Source organism: Silurus aristotelis, assembly GCF_946808225.1.
Source record: "Silurus aristotelis genome assembly, chromosome: 12".
Classification (NCBI taxonomy): Eukaryota; Metazoa; Chordata; class Actinopteri; order Siluriformes; family Siluridae; genus Silurus; species Silurus aristotelis.
Genome location: NC_139585.1, coordinates 11,087,021 through 11,109,024, shown reverse-complemented (window position 1 = coordinate 11,109,024; position 22,004 = coordinate 11,087,021). Strand labels below are relative to the sequence as shown.

The following is a 22,004-nucleotide window of genomic DNA, read 5'->3' as shown; positions in this document are numbered from 1 at the left end:
ACCTCTTGTAGGTAGGCCGTCTCATCGTTGTTGGGGATTGGGCCCACCACAACAGTGTCATCAGCAAACTTGATGGTGGTGGTGGATTTGGAAGTGGCCACACAGTCGTATGTGTACAGTGAGTACAGCAGGGGGCTCAAAACACAACCCTGGGGAGCTCCAGTGCTGAGGGTGAGGGTGTGTTTTCCCACCTGTACTGCTTGTGGTCTGTGTTCAAAGTGTCAATATTTTGTGTGAGCACCATTATTATCCAGCACTGCCTTAATCCTCCTAGGTATGGAATTCACCAGAGCTGCACAGGTTGTTGCTGGGATTCTCTTTGTGACATGAAACTGCTGGATTTTAGACACATGGAGCTTCTCCACCTTCCGCTTGAGGATGCCCCACAGGTGCTCAACTGAGTTCTGGTCTGGAGACATACTTGGCCATTCCATCACCTTTAGCAAAGCAGTTGACATCTTGGTGGTGTGTTTGGGGTCGTTATTCTATTGGAAAGCTGCATTTCAGCCCAGTTTTTGAAAGGAGGGAATCATGTTCTGCTTCAAAATGTCACAGTACATGTTGGAATCCATGTTTTTCCCAATGATCCGCAGCTCCCCAGTACCAGCAGCATTCATGCAGCCCAAATCATGATGGTACCACCAATACCAGGCTTGACTGAGGGCAAGACACAATTTTCTTGGTACTCCTCACCAGGGCGTCACCACACATGCTGGACACGATCTGAGCCAAACAAGTTTATCTTAGTCTCAACAGATCACAGGACATGGTTCCAGTAATTCATGCTCTCAAACAGGTTGTCTTCAGCAAAATGCAGAATGCTTTCTTATGATCCAGCTTCAGAAGAGGCCTACTTCTGGGACAACGGCCATGCAAACTTACTTGTTGCAGTGTGCGGCGTATGGTCTGAACACTGACAAGCGGATTTTTAGCTTCTGCAACCTCTAAAGCAATGCAGACCATGCGTCTTTTTTTGAATGCCAGCTTCTGCACCAACGCACAGCACGAAGACTCAATGTCTTTTATGGACCCTTGCGAGGCCTGTTCTGAGATGAACCTGTCTTGGAAAAGCTCTGTATGACCCTGGCCACTGTACAGTAACTGTTTCAGGGTGTTACAAATCTCATAGCCTCGGCATCCTTGTGAAGAGCAACAATTCTAATTCTCAAATCCTCACAGAGTTCTTTGCCATGAGATGCCATGTTAAACATCCAAGGGTCAGTATAGGGGAATTGTACTTAAACACCAAACTTTAACTGCTCTGATACAAGATACACAAATTTGTATGGTCCTGTAAAGCAGACAAAAACATGAACATGATGAAAAGGACATGTGACTTTGAATTGTTTGCATGGATTTTCTACACTATGTTGTACAAGTTTGCAATTTACTGTACTTTATTGTACATACTCGCATATGGTCTTCGTATACGTGTGTCCTGTTCCACCACATGTGCAACTTTCTCTACAGTTTTCCAAAGCATTTCATCATACAGATGTATGTCCTGGCATACTGTGCAACTGATGAAACAACCTGCCATCACATAGGGTATTGTAAGCTAATAAAATTATCTTTTTTCTCAAATGATCAGTATATGCTAATTGATAAGTAGCCAAGGAGACCTCATTATGCATTGCCACAATGTTTGTGTTCTCAGCACCTGTCCATCCATATCCAGAGAGAGAGAGAGAGAGAGAGAGAGAGAGAGAGAGAGAGAGAGAGAGAGACCATATATTTATATTTTTCTTAGAATTAAGACCAATGTATATGTATTCATGACTTATTTTAATATAATCACCTCGAGCTAAAATATTTTACAACAAATACACAGCCCAAAAATCATTATTTTTAGTTATTAATGTCAAACTGCAACATACATACAATATTATTACTCTTCTATTGGTTTTTAAAAGCCCTTGAAGTTTTAGCACCTGTACAGACATCAGGGGTGATGAATGATTGTGACTCAAATAAAAAAAAAGATTTTATCATGCAGACCGAAATCATCTGAAGGAAAAGAAAGGGCTTCATTTGTTTCCCCGTCAAAGTCTTGGAAATCATTTTCAACAGTTTGAATATTGAATATTCATGAATATAAGTAACATCCTATACAGTTTCTTCTTCCTTTCTACAGTCTTTTTCCTCTGTATTATTACTATTATTACTGCTTAGCCATACTCACTACCTATTTAGAGATTGTCAGAGGTTCTATGTAAGACATCTTTACTGAGGTAGACAAAAAATAATAAAAATGGTTACAATAGGACAGATTATATTCATGCACTGATATATAATGGGAAATGTGCTCGGGTAGCTGCCCATCATTTAGACGGAGTGTTTGATTTGTAAATAAGGGGCAATTAAAGTTCAGTGTGTGATCGGTTGTCACTGAGTTTCCTGTTCATGCTGATCGCTTAAATCGCTGCTCTCATCGTCCCCCTCCATCCCCAGTTGCTCGAAGTCTTCATCGTCTTCATTGCAATCCTCCTCCTCATCTTCCTGAATCTGATTTTGCTGCAAAGCCTCGAGTTCCAAGAAGCGCTTGAGTAGAGCAGAAAGTGCTTCCACGTCGCTGAAAAAAAATCATAAACACAAGTTATGTTGAGCTACTTATGCGTGTGTTTAGGGATACTGGTTGTGGCAGGATCATAGGGATTAAAAATGTCGGTTGTCATGCAGGAAAAACAAAGAAATAGGCAGCCAAAAATTACAGCTAAAGAGGCAGCTACAAACTGTAACATTGTATGGCAGAATTCAAGACTTATGAAACAAGCTTGTCTTGAATTCTGCCATAAAATGTTACAGTTTGTATGAAATTCTTTAATACAATGGGTTAAAATGGTTGACACACAGTTTTACCTACATCTAGATGTCTGTTTTAACACTAACCTGCGTCCACTGAGAGTAGCATTCTGAGTGAGAGGATGCGAGAATCCAGTGGCCATCCGAAGAACCAGTACATACCCTGTCCCCAAATAGCGCACCTTCTCCTCTTGAACACTTATATCACGCAAGTGCCGCAAATCCAACAACGCTGAAACAGATACAATAACATTTCACTATTGCTGCTCTGCAAATAATATGCTGTTCAACCTAGAATGTAAACTGTGAGAAAATATTCACCTTTTTCTTGCCCTTTTTTCCACAGTGTAAGTATCATAGCATACAGGCTGGAAGTGCTCAGCTCAATCACGCCATTCTGTTTGTCAAATATCGCCTCCTGTTTGAAAAAAAAAATCTAATTAAATTCCTAAATAGGCCAATAAGGAATGCGTAACTTTATATTTTTTAACTTTATATTTAAAAACGAGTGTGTGATAAACACACACTTGTCATCATGTGTCTCTTACTTCCCACTCCTCCATGTTTTGTAGGGCGACAAATATACAGCCTGTTACGTAAAACAGTTTCCATAACACGGTATCTACAGGATAAGATTGAAATAAAGAAAAAAGTTTTTTTTTTTTTTTTTTTTTTAACATGGTTATTACAAATTTATGAGAATAATTTATTTTTGTTTACAAGTGATCATCAGGTTCACTTTGCATGAATGCACTTTGTAGGTATACAATAACTGGATGAAACAAGTCCACCATAAGATTACTGCTTAATGGGTGTTATTTGGGTGTTGGACAGCTGATAATAATGCTGACAGGGCTGGACTGCATAGGGGTATGTGTGTTGCTGGTACAAATGTATCACATGCAACAGTCTCAGAGGGTCGTAATTGGCACTGGTTGCTCAACAGTTTAGACTCTGTTATACCAAAATTTAGGGGTTTAGGCTTCAGCACTGTAAAGCTGACACTGGTGGGAACTTAAAACCCTATCTAAGGCCCTAATTTAAGGTGACATATAATGGCTAACCCCAGCATTCTAACCAGGTAGGATATGTGAAAAAAAAAAATTCAGTCTTCTATAATTTACTGTATATGTAACAAATGAAAACTTTGCAAAGACACTGTTAATTTGGCCTTAGTGGATGCCTGTGCTCTGGTCACCTATCTTATTGTTGCATGCAGTAGCAGTAAATTGAAAGACATATGCTGACAAAATGTGCATTAATTGTCCTTTACTCCGTCATCGGTGCAAATCCTTCAGACTATCACATTAAATATTAATATGATGTATAGTTTTAGTACCCATCTTTGGTCATTAGTGGCTTCTTTCATTGAGATAAACTGGATGTAATTGCACATGCAAAGTGTATTCACATAATAAATGTATATTATACACAGTATATGAATAGTAACAAATGTATATCACTATATCATGTAATATATACCTGAACTGTAATACGCTGCTGCCAGACCAACTGACACAATCCCTGGAGAATTGAACAAAAAGTAAAACAGCAAGTGTCATGCAAAGACCATATCTAGTTCCTTGTAAGCCAATTGCACAATTTCAACTTCCCTGCAATTCATACCAACAAACAGGGACCAAGATCTAATTCCTGGTGATCTTTTCAGATGGAGAAGATCAGATGTGTGCTTCTCAACCACCATGTACACCATCTGTAATACATATATATAATTTTGAGGTTTTTTATGGTGAATAACATGAATAAATGAACATTTATGTAGTGGATCTAATAGTTGCACAATTTCCTGTTTAACAGCAAGTATTGTAGTTTCCTTTAATGCATAAGAGATAATAATAAGTAGTATTAATTATAATATTAATTAGTTCTGAAGCTTCCACATGAGGACAATACAGAGATGAGATACCTAAACATGAACACAATGAGTATGATGGCAGGGACAACACCCACACCGGAGTCGACCCCGTGATCAGACATGATCACGAGGGTGAGGCTGCAAAAACCGGAAGTAAACGAAGATTTAAAAAAAGCTCACCTTGTCAAGTTTTTAAAGTGTCCGTGAATCGGAACTGTCGGATCCACGAAATAACACACTTTAATATGATGAGCGATGATTGCCACTGGTCCATACGCTTCTAGAAGACACTTTAGGGGATTCCCAACTTCCGCCAAAGCGCAGCGAATTCTGATTGGGTGGTGCAATTTTCAAAGCCACGCCCCCTCTTTTAAAGTTCCGCCCACAAATATTTTAGCAGGAAGATAAAGCGGCTGCTTTTCAAACGGCCCGTTATTGCGATTGTAGTTCCCTATATAAGGAAGAATATTCGCTTTGAAGTGCACTTGAAAAAAGGAGTCGAGCACCAATTGGGGATGTAATCAATGTTTTTTTGTTTTTTTAAGTATAGACTCTAAAAGAAAATAGAAAAACATTTTTGATTTATTTGACTTATAAATATATAAATTGGAAATTTTCCTCAGCTATTGTTAATAATTTGGAAGTATTTTATTTTTTTTGTTGGTGAAACAATGACGTCGATGCTCGGTAGAGAAAGAGAGAGGGGCAATGCGGATTGGCGCATGCGCGCTTTCCCGAGCTAGAGGACAATGAAGTGTTATATTGTGTCAAGGTATCATGGAGTTTCTTATGTTATATTTCCCGGCGAATTTCGACGACTCTGAATGAGCTGCCTGTTGGATAGCGATCGGCCATGTGACTGTAACCTCTGAACTTCATGAAGGTTATTTGGACCTCGCTCAGCTCACGTGCATAGTTCCTGCCCGGACACTGTGTTGAGTGTTTGAACCGGTTTCGTTTTTGCATTGAACTCTGTTAACGCCGCTTTCCTCTAGACTGGATTTACATGCTGGAAGAAAAGCAGGATAACTGATTTCCGAGTCTAACTGGGATTTAAAACCTTCTCATTTTTGGTGCTTATGCGAGGAGCAGCCACCTTATAGGTAACAAGTACAAAGACTACACCTTTCCATAATAATAATCATGATCATCATCATCTTTATAATAATAATCATGATCATCATCATCTTATCCTTATAATTAACCAGTGATCCATCTGGCATTTGCTACCTAAAGACACAATGAGAAGATACAGGCTCACCTTGCTTCTCTTTACTCCTGACAAAAACAAAACAGCAATCATTGTCAACATTGTTCCTGAGAACCTCTAATTATCAGCCGCTTGCTTTCAGCTTCATCCTAATAGATGTTTTATGTGAGGGCACCAGGGTTCAGGGTAGCGCTTTCTCCTTCCCATAAGATAGAATTATAGAGTTACTGTTCAGGATCTGAAGTCTTGTCCCATGATGGATGGATGGGTGGGAAGGTGCTTTTAGTTTCTGCTTTGACTTCTCCACTGTTGGATGAAATCATTTGTTACTGCTTGTGATCTTTTTTCCGCAGGTATATTTTAATGCACAATGTCTGAGGTTATTATAACGAAAAGAAAGGAGAAATGTGAAAACTGCACCAAACAGGTAATAACCTATATTCTCATATTATAAGATTGTAAGAGAGTTCTCGTCCTAACGTTTGCGTTGCACTTGTTATCCTAGTGCAAGAAGAAGCAGGGCGATGAAGCTGTCCCTTTGCAGCAGGATGGAGATGTTGCCAATGGAGAAGTGACTTGTTTTTTGTTTTGTTGAAATATCTTTGTAATCTGTAGGAATGTATGGAATCTAATTGTTTTATGTTTGATATTAACATCCTCACAGAGTTCTTTTGCAAAGTCTTGTAAACACCTGGTGGTGGTTGTGTAATTGATTAAAGTCCTATATATTATATTAGTAATAGAATAGGTCTATAATTCTCAGCAGTTTTGCTGCATGCTGGCTGGGTGACAATTTTTGAAAAGTTTTTTTCTGTTTAGGAAATTCTGTCTAAAATTGTGACTTTCTTTGTTATAACTAGTGGGTATGATGTGCTTTCCAGGTGAGCGATCAGCCGGTATTGCTGAGCGCATGTCTCTCATGCGACGGCTGTGTATCTGAGGAAGAGAACCAAAAAATCTCCCAACAGAGCCTGCTGGAGATCAACCATGTTCTTGCACTGAATAAAGTAACCGGCATCTTGGATTGTTGCCATAACGTCTGTCCATAAAACCATCTCGGGTGGTGACTTAATCGGCTCTCATGCTGTTGTTTGTTTGTGTATGCGTGTGTGTGTGAGACAGAAGTGTGATTTCTCGAAGCACAAAGTCTTGGTAGTGTCTGTGTGTCCTCAGTCATTGCCATTTTTTGCTGTGAAATTTCATCTGGACGTCCCGACGGCTGCACAGAAGCTCTGCGGCTTCTTAAAGAGCGTGGGTGAGTGTGTCTGGCATGTTTCTCCCTGTTGCTTCTCACCTCCTTTTGATTTAAACCCTTTTCGCAACCACCTTTATATGTATGCATGTAACTGTGTATAGGACTCGCCGGATTCATTAATCAGTGGCCTATTAGTGTGAATTCACTTGCAGAATGAAAGCTAGAGATCATTTTATTTTGTTTTCAGGAATGAAATATGTGTTTGACACAACACTAGCTGCTAGCTTCAGCATTCTGGAGAGTCAGAGAGAGTTTGTACAGCGATATCGGCGCAGACATAGTGATGTTTCTGCTATGCCCATGTTCACATCTTCCTGTCCAGGTAAACTGCTTCTCATGAGCGTGGTCATATGTTTATAAAGAGTGGGTATGATGTAGTCAATAATTATTCCAAAAGTACTTAATTTCGATATAAATTATAATTTTTTTTGGCTTGGCTTGAATTTTAATGTGCATTAAGTATATTTATGTTACATTGTGATGCTTTCTGTGTGTGTGTGTGTGTGTGTGTATATGTGATGCACATTCTCTTTCCTTTCGGGGGCGTGGCTGAGTCGAGATAGCCAATACATCCTGCTGTTGTGAGATAAATGGCTTTTCTCGTCTCACACCCTTCTACAGAGAACGTTCTAATCTTAATTCTATCCCCGTGTGAACACTTTCCGTTTGGGAATCTTTTATTGACGAACAAATCCTAACGCCAGTAGCTCGAAGTAATGTACTGCCCAGTCCTTCCAGTTTAGGATTAAAAAAGTGATTGTTAACATGCGGTGCATTAATGCAGTCACACAGGACTATATCTAAATTCCTACACAGGGTACAAACCTGCAAAGCTCTTTTTTTTTTTTTCTAAGGACGTCTCTAACGTAGCATATGTCAGTGGCCGAGAAGAGCAAAACAATTGAAAAACTCTGAAACCACATCAACAAATCCGGAAAACACGTTAACGATACTTCCCGATCATTGGACGATTCATCTGTTATTCAGGATACACTGAAAGTACAACAGGCTGCAGCAGGATAAAGTCAGCGCATGTGTGTAAAAGTGTACAAATTTTTAAAGTATTTTTTAACATAAATGCAGATCTCCACACATGTACAAGAAACAAAGTTATAAAATACACAATTTCCTGTTTATCTTGAGTGACGGATGTCTCGTCCAATAAATGATAAGTATTTTGTTAAAAAAAATTGCACCCACCTTTTCTAGTTTGGCTGAATTCTCATTGTGTTTTCGGATGTAGTTTTGTTTTTGGATCTATTTCGTATTTTGTCAGCAAGTTATTGGCTTGTGCTTTGCTATGAGCTCTGATGTTTGCAGATTCAAGATATACAAGATTTTAGCTTCATAGTTGTATAAGAGAATAAAAAAAAGCTGTTGCCTACTGGAAAAACTATACTGAATACCAGTCTAACTGCCCACAGAGTTAATTGCCTGTGTTTTAGGTAGTCGCATCTCTGATTTGTCCACCCGTGGTCACAAATATGGTGATCACAGAGCATATACTCGCTCAACAGCCACCCTGTGTGGGGTTACCTAACTGTTTGTTTGTGTTTTTTTTTTAAGGCTGGATCCGTTACGCAGAGCATATTCTAGGAAGTCTGGTCACTCCACACATCTGTACAGCGAGGTCACCTCAGCAGGTCATGGGCTCTCTGGTCAAAGACTACTTCACCAGACAACAGGTTAGCTTTCTGTGGATTCATATTGATTTGTTTGTGTCCTGACTGAAATACTATTGAAACAGCTTATTGGTTTATCCATAATTAATTATACAGATCCTTGAGTGTGCACAGTTGAAGACTGAAAAACGTTGCTTGGTCTTTTTACTCTCCATAAGTGTCTAATATAATGTTGTGTATTCCGAGATGCTTTTCTGCTCAGGAGCGGTTGAGTTACCGCAGCCTTCCTGTTCTTCTATTCTTTTTAGCCCCCTCTCATTAATAAGGCATTTTCCACCCACAGAACTGCCACTCCCTGGCTGTATTTTGTTCCTTGCACCATTCTGTGTAAACTCTAGAGACTATGTGAAAAATCCCAGGAAAACAGTAGTGTTTAAAACACTCAAACCAGCCCATCTGGCACCAACCATGCCAGTTAAAGTCACGTAGATTACACATTGTCCCCAGTATCATGTTTGATGTGAGTATTAACTTAAGCTTTTGGCCTGCATTTTTCCAATTTATTGTATTTTGCTGTTGCCATATGATAGGCTGATTGGATAATTACCTAAATGTGCAACTGCACAGGGGTTCCAGTAAGACCGGTAAGTTGTATGTATGTGAACAGATGCATATTGGTACATATAAGTAATAACTTTTATTTGACAAACAAAGCAGTGAGCTGCTTACCATCACACACACCTTTTACTTTTCGTTACAAGTCTGAATGATTCCTGTGATGTGTCTTGGCAGAAGCTGAGTCCAGAACAGGTGTACCACGTGGTGGTGGCTCCCTGCTTCGATAAAAAACTGGAAGCGGTGAGAGAAGAGTTTTACAACAGTTTGCTCCACACAAAAGATGTAGACTGTGTGCTTACGTCAGGTAAGAGACCCAGAAATCTGTTCTGTTCTTACAAATATAAAAGCTAGTAATATTGGGTGTACTGTGTGGTGATTTTGCTGAGTCATGCATGTTTTTCTGTCCTTCGCCTGTGAAAACTGCCTTATTAGGTATTATGTCTGGAACTCTGAAACCTTTGTAACACTTTTGGGTAATTCAAGGACGTTAAACTGATAAACTTTATCATTGTCATGTGGGAAACGTAAATGGTTCTTCCTACAGATTATACATTTTATTTATTTTAAAATAGTTTTACCTATTCAGTGATATAAGAGGTCACATATATCTTTCAACTTTTTACTGGTTTATTTACCTGGTTTCGGTTTGATACACACTTACTGTAAAAGCCTTTTTGTTTAAGCTGAATATACTGGAGGACAGACAGATTATATTCTGAGACCAGTTTGACTCTCTTCCACTTTTTGCAATCTTGCGATGCAGAAGTTCAGACTGTCTGCCCTGTAATCAGTTGATTGATTTTCAATGTTATGAAAATAACAGAAGGTGAGTCATAACATGGTGTGTTGTTATCAGAAAAGAATCCTATAAAGATGGGATTGGCTTAAAATGGGGTTGTTTTAATAAAGGTTGTTCTTTTTGCATACCAACATGCCTCCAAAGTATTTTATTCTTTTTACACCAGTGGTCCCCAACCCCCGAGCCGCGGACCGGCACCGGGACACACAGAAAGAATACATAACTTACATTATTTTCGTTGTATTTATTATCTGATTCTAAACGATGTTTTATTTTGAAAAATTTATGGATTCTCTCGCCACATCTGTCTATGAATCTTGATGCATGTCTAGATGTTTTGCCTCGGTCACATGTCTTACCTCCATCTGCTACCTTCTTAAAGGGGCTGCTCCGGCCGCTAACACACAATACATTACCGATCAATTTAAACCCCTAAGCTAGCAAAATGAACAAAAAACAATACAGTGGATTCACATTTATTATTTATTTAGAAATTACCAGTATTTATGCCGGTCGTATCGTTTTATTTTGTTGTATTTATCCGCCACACCTTAAAGGCCGGTCCGTGAAAATATTGTCTGACACTAAACCACTGTGGTGCAAAAAAGGTTGGGGACCGCTGTCTTACACCACTAAATATCCCAAAGCTACCAAATTCCTTCATTTATTAATGAGATGCATCATAATTTCTTAAAATTTTCTGAATCATAAATAGCTTCGTTACCAAGTATGTTTACACACACAGGGAATTTAAGTTGGCATCAGGAGCTTCCAGGGCAGGAGAAAGTACAGTCATAATGTAACAAAATAGTAACACAGACATTTAAATAATGCAATATATACAGAAGTAAAAATATTGTTTAAATGAATGTACAGATGTTTCATTTACAAGTGTGCAGTTTACAAATGGACCATTTGGTTTCTATGTATAAATGTGTCAGTTATGATGGACAATGTATAGTTATAAATATTTGAATTGTTCATGCTGAGTAAAGCCTGCGAGGAAAAAACTGTTTTAGTGCCTGGCTGTTGTGGTAGTCGGTGCTCTATTGTGCCGACCAGAAGGCAGCAGTTTGATGAGAGAGTGGGCTGGGTGTGTGGGGTCGGAAGTGATTTTCTTAGCCCTTTTCTCCACTCTGGAGGAGGGCAGTGTGGCACCTATAATCCTCTCAGCAGTCCTGACCATCCACTGTAGCCTCTTGATGGCTGATTTGGTAGCTGAACAAACCAGACAGGTATAGATGTACACAGGACAGACTTAATGATGGCTGAGTAGAACCGTTTCAGCAGCTTCTGTGGCAGGTTGAATTTCCTCAGTTGGTGAAGGAAATACAACCTCTGCTGGGCCTCTTTAGCAATTGAGTCAATGTTATTGTCCCACTTCAGGTCCATCTTCAGAGATGGTGGTACCCAGAAAGTTGAATGACTCCACTTTAATTACAGTGCTGTTCATATTGATGAGTGTTGGAAGTGCTGGGGGATTTTTCCTGTAGTCACAGATCTTGATGGATTTTCAAATAATTTTCTAGTGATATTTAATGTTAAACTTTGTAAAGTAATGAATCTGTGAGAAAGTTTAGTTCCTGTTATCACTTCTGACATAGTAGCTATAAAGGGTCACCTTGAGGTTAAGATAAAAAAAAAAAAAAGCTTAATTTCATGTAACTGAATGCAACATTTTCTTTTACAAAGAGCTGACATGAGTCTCAAACCATACATTTACATATTGAAAGCTTCACCCTATTAATGAATATTTTCCTTTTGTGATCGAAGAGTATCTGCAAGAGTGAAAGGGAAAGTTTATAGGACTGTGATGAGACCTGCGATGTTGTATGGTTTAGAGACAGTGGCATTAAATAAACGACAGGAAGTGGAGCTGGAGGTAGCAGAGCTGAAGATGTTGAGGTTTTCGTTGGGAGTGATGAGGATGGACAGGATTAGAAACTAGTTTATTAGCGGGACAGCGCATGTAGGACGTTTTGGAGACAAGGTAAAGGGAGGGGTGATTGAGATGGTTTGGACATGTGTAGAGGAGGGACATGGGGTATATCGGTAGGAGAATGCTGAGGATGGAGCCGCCAGGAAGGAGGAAAAGAGGAAGACCAAGGAGGAGGTTTATGGATGTGGTGAGGGAAGACATGCAGGTGGTTGGTTTGAAAGAGGGAGATGTAGAGGACAGGGGGGAATGGAGACTGATGATCCGCTGTGGCGACCCCTAATAGGAGAAGCAGAAAGAAGAAGAAGAATGAATATTTTTCTTTTATTAAACACCAATGTGTAATATTTCACTTTTCGTACACACAAAAGGATAAAATATTAAGCACTTTATAAAAACAATATATTAATATTATAGTAACTTTCACACTCACCTATGTTTAAGCATTTCAGTTAAAGCTCCTATTATAAAACTCAACCATCTGACCAACCAGATTCAGCACTGTGGTCCACTTGCACATCTGCCACTTTATCACGATCATGTTCTCATTAATAATTAAAGTTGTACGTTGTGTCATTTCAGTGGAAATAATGCACATGATGGAGCAGAGTAATGTTTCTGTGGAGGATGTTGAACCTGTTCCTCTTGATCATGTGTAAGTGTGTAAGATTACCAAAAGTTTACTGTAGTTAATGTTTGCATAGAGGAAGTAACACAATCTCAGTAACTGAAAGACAGAGGGTGGGCATTGGGGCAGATACCCAACCTGAACGTGATTAGCCAAGAAAAGTTCAGTGTTCAACATGGCTTTCTTAAGTGTTGTTGTTGAGCTAGTTGTGTTGTGTTAATAAGTAATTTAAGTCGATGCCATCCAAAGTCTTCTATCTAGTCTCAAGTGCAACAGTAAAAAAAAAAAGACATTTTTTACACACCATGGATGATATTTGGGGTATAAAAGTAATGTAAATGAATAATTTTCAGCTCTGATTGATAAAAAAAGCTGATCGTTAACTCACCTCAAGTGTTAACCCTCATGTCAAATTATTTTATGATTCGGATTTAGATTTTGGACAACATTATATACGTCCTTAACGGTGTTGCGTTAATGTTTTTTTTGTTGTTCATTTTGTTTGTTTGTTTGTTTGTGTGTGTGTGTGTGTGTGTGTGTGTGTGTGTGTGTGTGTGTGTGTGTGTGTGTGTGTGTGTGTGTGTGTGTGAGAGACAGATTTGCTGAGATCAATGACTCAAGCCTGATGAGGCACGAGGGTCGAGGTTCCGAAGGTTTTCTAGAGCACATTTTAAAGCATGCTGCCAAAGAGCTCTTCGGCCTGGATGTAAATGATATTGTATACAAGACACTCAGGTTAGTCAAGCAGTCATCTAAGAAATGTATGTAAATGGGAAATGCTTTAGATTCATATAAGTAAAAATTTGGAGAATGCTGCTGTGGCAGGAAAAAGCGCATTGATTAGTCTCATCAGCTACAGGTGTAGTCTTACCGCTCGTTTCATCCGCCTCCGCCATCCACTTGCAAACCGCTGCCACACCTACTGGTTACTTTTAGTTCATTTTACATCATAGGTTTTTTTTTTGTCATCATTTCATGCCATGTGTTGTGCTTTTTTTATTTAATTTATTTAATGCTTTAAACAACAAACATTAACAAATTAACCAAACAGAATCTATACAGGACAATACTAATAACAATAACAACAATAGCTTACATACTAAATTAAATAACGGATACAAATACATATAATTATATACATAAACATAAAAATTTTTTTTTTTAAATTTAATAAATGAATTAATCACAACCAACTACAGAGGAAAGACTTATACAGTAGTAACATTACAGATATACGTATTGTACACTCTTAGAAATCTATCACTTTTTTTGTTTTTAACTAAGTGATATAATAAATGTTTATTTCAATTAAGAAAGGTGAAAAGAAAGGCTGCGACTTTGCGAGTTTTTGTTTATGAATAAAAAATTTCTCAAACAAAATGAAAAAGTTAACATTGTAATTCACTGATATACAGTGAGGAAAATAAATATTTGAACACCCTGCTATTTTGCAAGTTCTCCCACTTAGAAATCATGGAGGGGTCTGAAATTGTCATCGTAGGTGCATGTCCACTGTGAGAGCATAATCTAAAAAAAAAAAAAATCCAGAAATCACAATGTATGATTTTTTTAACTATTTATTTGTATGATACAGCTGCAAATAAGTATTTGAACACCTGAGAAAGTCAATGTTAATATTTGGTACAGTAGCCTTTGTTTGCAATTACACAGGTCAAACGTTTCCTGTAGTTTTTCACCAGGTTTGCACACACTGCAGGAGGGATTTTGGCCCACTCCTCCACACAGATCTTCTCTAGATCAGTCAGGTTTCTGGCCTGTCACTGAGAAACACGGAGTTTGAGCTCCCTCCAAAGATTCTCTATTGGGTTTAGGTCTGGAGACTGGCTAGGCCACGCCAGAACCTTGATATGCTTCTTACAGAGCCACTCCTTGGTTATCCTGGCTGTGTGCTTCGGGTCATTGTCATGTTGGAAGACCCAGCCTCGGCCCATCTTTAATGCTCTAACTGAGGAAAGGAGGTTGTTCCCAAAAAATCTCGCAATACATGGCCCCGGTCATCCTCACCTTAAAACAGTGCAGTCGCCCTGTCCCATGTGCAGAAAAACATCCCCAAAGCATGATGCTACCACCCCCATGCTTCACAGTAGTAATGATGTTCTTGGGATGGTACTCATCATTCTTCTTCCTCCAATTATGACCCAAAAGTTCTATTTTGGTCTCATCTGACCACATGACTTTCTCCCATGACTCCTCTGGATCATCCAAATGGTCATTGGCAAACCTAAGACATGCCTGGACATGTGCTGGTTTAAGCAGGGGAACCTTCCGTGCCATGCATGATTTCAAACCATGACGTCTTAGTGTATTACCAACAGTAACCTTGGAAACGGTGGTCCCAGCTTGACCAGCTCCTCCCGTGTAGTACTGGGCTGATTTCTCACCTTCCTTAGGATTGCATGGAGCCCCTGTCCGAGGGAGATTGACAGTCATGTTTAGCTTCTTCCATTTTCTAATGATTGCTCCAACAGTGGACCTTTTTTCACCAAGCTCCTTGGCAATTTCCCCGTAGCCCTTTGCAGCCTTGTGGAGGTTTACAATTTTGTCTCTAGTGTCTTTGGACAGCTCTTTGGTCTTGGCCATGTTAGTAGTTGGATTCTTACTGATTGTATGGGGTGGACAGGTGTCTTTATGCAGCTAATGACCTCAAACAGGTGCATCTAATTTAGGATAATAAATGTAGTGGAGGTGGACATTTTAAAGGCAGACTAACAGGTTTTTGAGGGTCAGAATTCTAGCTGATAGACATGTGTTCAAATACTTATTTGCAGCTGTATCATACAAATAAATAGTATAAAAATCATTTATTGTGATTTCTGGATTTTTTTTTTTTTTTAGATATTATACTTGCAAAATAGCAGGGTGTTTAAATACTTATTTTCCTCACTGTATTAGTTTTATCTTTGTATTAACATATTGACATCTTTTAACTGGAAGGTTCTGGAAGAATCAATGTGACTATCTATACGAAGATATAAGCTATTCCAGAAGCCTTTTTTCACATTTAAAAATAAATGGATCATTGTTTCATCTTCAATACGCCATGTGTTGTGCTTCTACTAGGAACCGAGACTTTCAGGAGGTGGTGCTCGAGCGTGATGGAGAGACGCTGCTTCAGTTTGCTGCAGTCTATGGTTTCCGGAACATTCAGACTCTTGTGCACCGCATGCGGAAAGGCAAAGTGCCCTACCATCTAGTAGAGGTTCTGTCCTGTCCTGGAGGTATGGATGTGTTTCTGTGAGGGTTTACACTGAGACATTCTTGTTTTATTTAAATTTGTTTGTAAAGGATGTTTAATTATGTGCAAATTAAGATGTATAAATATTACAATATTTTTAGAAAAAATAAACATATTTAACAGTAAAATAAAATTTTCCTTCTGAACAATTAGTAAAAATTGCATTTTTAAAATATTATATATACACAGTGGAACCCGGTTATGTCGATGTCCTAGGGGGTCGCCAAAAAGCATCGAGGTAACCGATGATCGAGATAAACGAAAATTAAAATGGCGGCAGTATATTAACGTGCTTGAAATTTCTTTATGTACATGATGTGCGTTAATAAATGAGAATGTGCATGCCGCGATTTGTTTGATGAAGGCATGTTATAAAAATACATACAGTACATGTTTATCTGTCATGAATCCACCTGCCACGCCCCCTTCAGCCCCCTTCGGCGTGTCAGGTGTTTTCTCGGCCGCTTTCTCTGAAGCTCCCGGCTTCAATCGCGCACATATGGTGCTCGTTTATCATCATCACCAGCTCCTATTTAAACTTCCACACTCTCACTGTCCGTTATTGTTGGTATATGTTGGTTCACGGCGGTCGTTGTTATCGCGCATGCGTATCCCGGTACGTGTCTTCCCACCGGCACTCTCTCAACGGCTGCTCTTTTCTTCCCAAAGCGCATCGCGGATTTTCCCCCCTTGTGCTCGAGATATCAGGGTTCAGCGACAAAAAAAAAAAATCGACATAACTGATAAAAAATGCTTAGAAAAAGCGAGAATTTGGCGGTTCCACTTCAAAAACGTCGACTTATTAGGGTTGTCGAGGTAACCGAGGGTGAGATAACCGGGTTCCTGCGTGTGTGTGTGTGTGTATGTGTGTGTGTGTGTGTGTGTGTGTATGTGTGTGTGTGTATGTGTATGTGTATGTGTGTGTGTGTGTGTGTGTGTGTGTGTGTGTGTGTGTGTGTGTGTGTGTATATATATATATATATATATATATATATATATATATATATATATATATATATATATATATATATATAAAAATATATATTTTTTTTACAAAAATGATATAATTCAATCAATATTTTATTACATTTAATTTTTTTTATTATTTGTTATTTATATCTTTATTTTCAATTTTTTTTTTTTTTTTATCACAGAAGTATATAACAGTGCCTTGCATAAGCATTAAACGTTTTACATTGTCTGAATTGTTATAAATATGTACATGTATGCCATAAATCCAAATGATAAACCCATTAATTTGAAGTGGTAATCAGCATAATTTGCTAAATTATTGACAAATAAAATACATAGTTTTTGATTGGTGATTATTGATTATGATTATTGCACACCAGTTATTTGTAGTTCAACGTAAAAATTGCCATATGCGTTTAAAACAATCTCGGCCATACAGACCCCTTTACAGTTCAGCCAGGAAATGTTTTCCATTGCTCTACATTTCTATTTAAATGGGAATCCAGTTGAAAAGAGTTCTTTATAACTGCTTTTGTGTGTCAGGTTGTGTGAGTGGGCGTGGACAGGCAGAGGGAGAAGGAGGAAAGCCCGATCGAGCTCTAGTCCAACAAATGGAGGAAGCATACAACTCTCTGTCCGTCCGGCTTCCTGAAGCCAACCCTGAAGTCCAGCGTCTCTATGAGGACTGGCTGGAAGGAGAGGACTCCCCACGTGCCCAGCAGATTCTACACACTTACTACAACAACCACACACAATCGCCCTCAAACACCCCCGGACCTGACATACAGTGGTAAAAGAGGCCAAGAAAAAGACCTGTTTTATCTTTTTATGTCGGATCAGAGATTCACAGCAGGCAAACAAACGGGTCCAAGTAAAGATCAAGCTGCGGCTATGAAAGACTTCATGCTATAAGACATGTGACCTCTTAGCAGCCAATCACAGACTGCTGAACTGTTTTTTTCTTTCTATTTAAGTTTAAGCTTTTCAGAAAATCAATGAATTATAAGAGATGATGTCATATGCCTTTTAATCCTAGTGTAAAAATGTGAGCGCAATAACTTAAACCTATAATTGAATTAATCATAGCGTTGGGTTATATGAACTTTTAGTGCCTGTCTGAAATTGTTCCTAAAAGAACAAAGTGCATAAAGTGCGCAAATGTTTACTGGTTAATGGTGCCACTATATAATAAAAAGATTTAATCGTTTAAATAAATACCCTTACATTTATTATAATTTTTTAATTGTATGGTTTATGAACCATAAAAAAAAGTCAATTTTATCCATTAAGGATGATGATGATAATCTGTGTTCAAGTATAAAAGTTGAAGAAAAGACTATTAGTTTATATGCACAAGGCAGTTTGGTTTTATTGATGTTTCTTCATAATCAGAAGTGAACAAAAGGGTAAGAAATATGTAATGCTAATTACTTTAAAAGTTTGTATATCCCTTTCTGGATGTAATATAAAATATTATTTAATAACCTGTTGGATTTAGTGTCTTATTTCCCTAATCAGCATTTGAAAACATTTTTCCTTGTTTTTCTTGACATTGTTTAGACCAAATCAGATCTTTAAGCTGAGAGAGTTTGCTTTTGGTCATTTTTTTATCTATGTATTTTCCTCTTACATATCAAATGCACCTACAATTTTGGAAATCAGCTGTGAAATAGGAGTATACTTTATTATACAGTACATCCAAAAGTAATGTGGGGGGGGGGGTGTAAACTTTTACACTTAATGTTTACAATTGTAGTCGAAAATAAATTCTGCATATCGCCACAAGATGGCAATGTTCGTCCTGTGTTAAAATCTACCCCTGTTTTAGCAGCCACTTGTGTTTGATTCTCTTGGAAAAGACAGAAGTTTAGCATTTGCAAATGGTCATGTATCATTTTACCGTATTTATCTTTATCCTGCTCTTTTATGAAGCCAATATTTATCCTTTTCACACTTTGACACATGACTCACCTGTATTCCTGAAGAGACTGCATGGGAAAGACTAGAGATCATTTAATTCATATTTGCACAAGCTTAGATTTCACATTGTTGCCACTGAGATGCCCATTATACATGCACTGATTAAGAGATGGTGCAATATGTACTTGTGCACAGAGTGACTCTGCTTCAATTACAGTTTGTTATATCAATGTAGGATTATTGCTTGTGTTGGCAGAACTCTGGTCACTGATGAGAGTTAAGATAATGTGTACTGTACGGTTTTATCTGTTACAGAAACACAAAGTAACACAAAGGCTAAAGTTCTATGTGGGTGGAGAGTCTCTCACTGTACATTTGCACCATGATTATATTTAAGATCAATATCTGAAATTAAAGTGATTTATATGACCTTTATGTTAAAAAAAAACCACACATTTAACCTTTTGAGAAGTATCAGGATTCCTTGACCTCCATATCCCTGAACTTTATTGGTTTGTGGGTGAAGTAAAAGGAAGTTGCATCTGAGTTTATCTCACCACAGAACATTCAATTTCATTTTATGGCAGTTTCGTGTTTAAAAACCTATTACAACATATAATCATTTAAATAATACATTTCTACAATGAATGGCCAAAATTCAAACGTGATTAATCGACGTGGGCTAAAAGTGAAATCACTTTATAACAAACTGCATTATATTATAATAAAAGTTGCTATGGTTGCTCAAATTTATGATTTCATAATAATTATAATAAATAAATTAATGGAAACATTACTTTGTAATTTGATAAACTATTGGAGTTTTATTTTGTGTAAAAACTTTTATAAATTCTTAACTAGTACAATATAAAGATAGAAACAATCCTATTTATAGTACAATGATTTTAATGCCTGTAATATCAGTGACCTGTAATGAAAGACATGAAGCTGTTTTTTTTTTTTCTTCTTCAAATTGGGCTAATTTAAATACACTTCTCTGCTTTTCTCTACTATCTTCTACTTTTCATTTTAATTTAATCAAATCAGAAGTCACCACGGGTCCGCTTTGGCCCTCTAGTCCTTGTTTGGGCATCATTAATTTAAAGTTTACAATAAGGTACATAATTAAACTAAAATCAAATCAGTAAATTAGAAAGATTTCTATTTAATTCATTTTTATTTGTATAGCAATTTTAACAATAGACATTGTTTCAATGTATCTTTTCCGCAATTCTTCTATTTCTGATCTTGCAGTAATTAATGAATGAATAAGATTGTTCCTATTAATTATAAGTCTGTCCCTAATGAGCGAGCTGGTGGTGACTGTGGCAAGGAAAAATTCCCTGTGTTAGCATAAGGAAGAAACCTTAAATGGAACCAGACTCAAGAGGGAACCCATCCTCATCTGGGTGGCACCAAATGTCCATTTATTAAAGTTAAAGATTGTTGAGTTGTGCAGTGATGATAAAATGCAACCTGTAGTCCTGAGCCATTACAGCAGACTGTTGACATAAAGTACAGTCCAAATCCATCCTCAAAGCTCCTGTGTTGCTCTTGCGTAAAGCTCTCTTAAGACCCCCAAAAATATGACCCTGATCCAGAAAAAGCTGAGGAAGCTCAGTGGATAGGATGCTGGTCTTGTAATTTAGATGGTTGTGAGTTCAAATCCCATCACTATCAAGCAGTTGCCATTGATGAGCCCTCGATCAAGGCCCTTAAATTGTAAGTCCCTCAGTATAAGGGAGTCTGTCAAATGCCATAAATCTAAAAAGATTACCCAATTTTATGAAACAACAAAGACAGCAAATATATTATAAATATTTTTTTATATTACCTGCATTTTGACAGTTTGATTATTAATATCTTAACATATGTCTCATGAATGTTTTTGTTGCTTGTGAAACAGGGACATCAATAACACTCCAACACAATGAGGTAAGGGTGTGCAAATATTTGCACTCACCTGAAGGTAATATTTGATAGACTTTTAATAACTTTAATAGCATTTTAAAAGATAGACTTTCTGTCCATGTGTGTTCTCTTTATTACTGAATGACTTCCTAACATATATACATACATACAAACATACACACACAAACACACACACACACACACACACACACACACACACACACACACACACACACACACACACACACACACACTTCTTGGCCTATGCTCTACAGCTTCTACACTGCCCAGGGCCATTATAATTATTTGTTGTACTTGCTCAACAACATCTGCACATTCTTCACTGCCAGAGCCTTTACATTTACATTTATTTGCTGTACATATATTAATCTGCACTTATCAGATTGCATTATGCTACTATTTTTTTTATCTATCTATCTATCTATCTATCTATCTATCTATCTATCTATCTATCTATCTATCTATCTATCTATCTATCTATCTATCTATCTATCTATCTATCTATCTAATTTGATCTAATCTAATCAAATCTAATTTAATTTATCTAATCTATCTGCACAAATCGACCTGTTTTATAAACACCTATTTAAAAACCATTACATGTACAATTTTTTTTATCTGACACTGTTGCACTTTACACATTAGTCTTTTTATTTATTTATTTATTTATTACACTGCTGTTACCTCATACTAAATCTGTCTATATTGCACTGAACTGCTGATATTGCACTGACTGCCTATACAAACTGCATTGACAATGTAAACACTTGATGAGAGAAAAGAGAAATGTCGATGCCTCAATTTCAATTCCTTTGTATGTCTGCACATATGGTGGCATTGACAAATAAAAACCTTGAGCCTTGAACTCCTCTATCTGTAATCCACCTGTAATCTTTCTGCTGATCCTGCACTCTGACCCCAGCTTCCTGACAAGCTGGGATATGTGAAAAGAAATTTCATTGTGCTGTTATGTACATTTGACAAGTAAAAAGCTATCTATCTATCTATCTATCTATCTATCTATCTATCTATCTATCTATCTATCTATCTATCTATCTATCTATCTATCTATCTATCTATCTATCTATCTATCTATCTATCTATCTATCTATCTATCTATCTATCTAAAGTGATAGGTCAGTGCAGTACTTCATGCATTATACTACTTTACTCTTGTA

The 22,004-nt window shown here is 37.7% G+C and overlaps 3 protein-coding genes across 3 annotated transcripts in view; 1 reads left to right on the top strand and 2 right to left on the bottom strand.

Annotated features, from left to right (window-relative positions):
* The window catches only part of ascc1 (activating signal cointegrator 1 complex subunit 1), a 62,106-nt gene extending 40,665 nt beyond the window's left edge, over positions 1–21,441 (bottom strand). The window contains exon 1 of the mRNA XM_083555833.1: positions 21,430–21,441. The gene's annotated coding sequence lies outside the window, so the exon portion shown is untranslated. The remainder of the gene's footprint in view (positions 1–21,429) is intronic.
* On the bottom strand, positions 1,731–5,016 carry cybc1 (cytochrome b-245 chaperone 1). The gene is made up of 7 exons (XM_083555834.1): positions 4,859–5,016; positions 4,429–4,516; positions 4,285–4,326; positions 3,351–3,424; positions 3,124–3,220; positions 2,890–3,034; positions 1,731–2,572 (listed from the first exon to the last, which is right to left on the bottom strand). The coding sequence occupies exons 2-7, from the start codon at positions 4,514–4,516 to the stop codon at positions 2,386–2,388; spliced, it is 633 nt and encodes a 210-aa protein (XP_083411960.1). The 5' UTR covers positions 4,859–5,016; the 3' UTR covers positions 1,731–2,385.
* On the top strand, positions 5,238–18,458 carry narf (nuclear prelamin A recognition factor). The gene is made up of 13 exons (XM_083555826.1): positions 5,238–5,561; positions 5,674–5,781; positions 6,242–6,315; positions 6,394–6,459; positions 6,770–6,895; positions 7,011–7,143; positions 7,331–7,465; positions 8,710–8,828; positions 9,558–9,687; positions 12,701–12,773; positions 13,344–13,481; positions 15,828–15,985; positions 17,518–18,458. The coding sequence occupies exons 3-13, from the start codon at positions 6,259–6,261 to the stop codon at positions 17,766–17,768; spliced, it is 1,386 nt and encodes a 461-aa protein (XP_083411952.1). The 5' UTR covers positions 5,238–5,561; positions 5,674–5,781; positions 6,242–6,258; the 3' UTR covers positions 17,769–18,458.
* Positions 21,442–22,004: the final 563 nt, after the last annotated feature.

Excerpts from the sequence above, each read along its gene's own strand:
- cybc1 (XM_083555834.1), bottom strand. The coding sequence starts at position 4,516 with ATGGTGTACATGGTGGTTGAGAAGCACACATCTGATCTTCTCCATCTG. Across the intron at positions 3,425-4,284 it reads AGCAGCGTATTACAGTTCAG|ATACCGTGTTATGGAAACTG; the intron begins GTATATATTACA and ends CTTATCCTGTAG. Across the intron at positions 3,035-3,123 it reads GAAAAAAGGGCAAGAAAAAG|CGTTGTTGGATTTGCGGCAC; the intron begins GTGAATATTTTC and ends TATCTGTTTCAG.
- narf (XM_083555826.1), top strand. The coding sequence starts at position 6,259 with ATGTCTGAGGTTATTATAACGAAAAGAAAGGAGAAATGTGAAAACTGC. Across the intron at positions 7,144-7,330 it reads CGGCTTCTTAAAGAGCGTGG|GAATGAAATATGTGTTTGAC; the intron begins GTGAGTGTGTCT and ends TTTTGTTTTCAG. Across the intron at positions 15,986-17,517 it reads GGTTCTGTCCTGTCCTGGAG|GTTGTGTGAGTGGGCGTGGA; the intron begins GTATGGATGTGT and ends TTTGTGTGTCAG.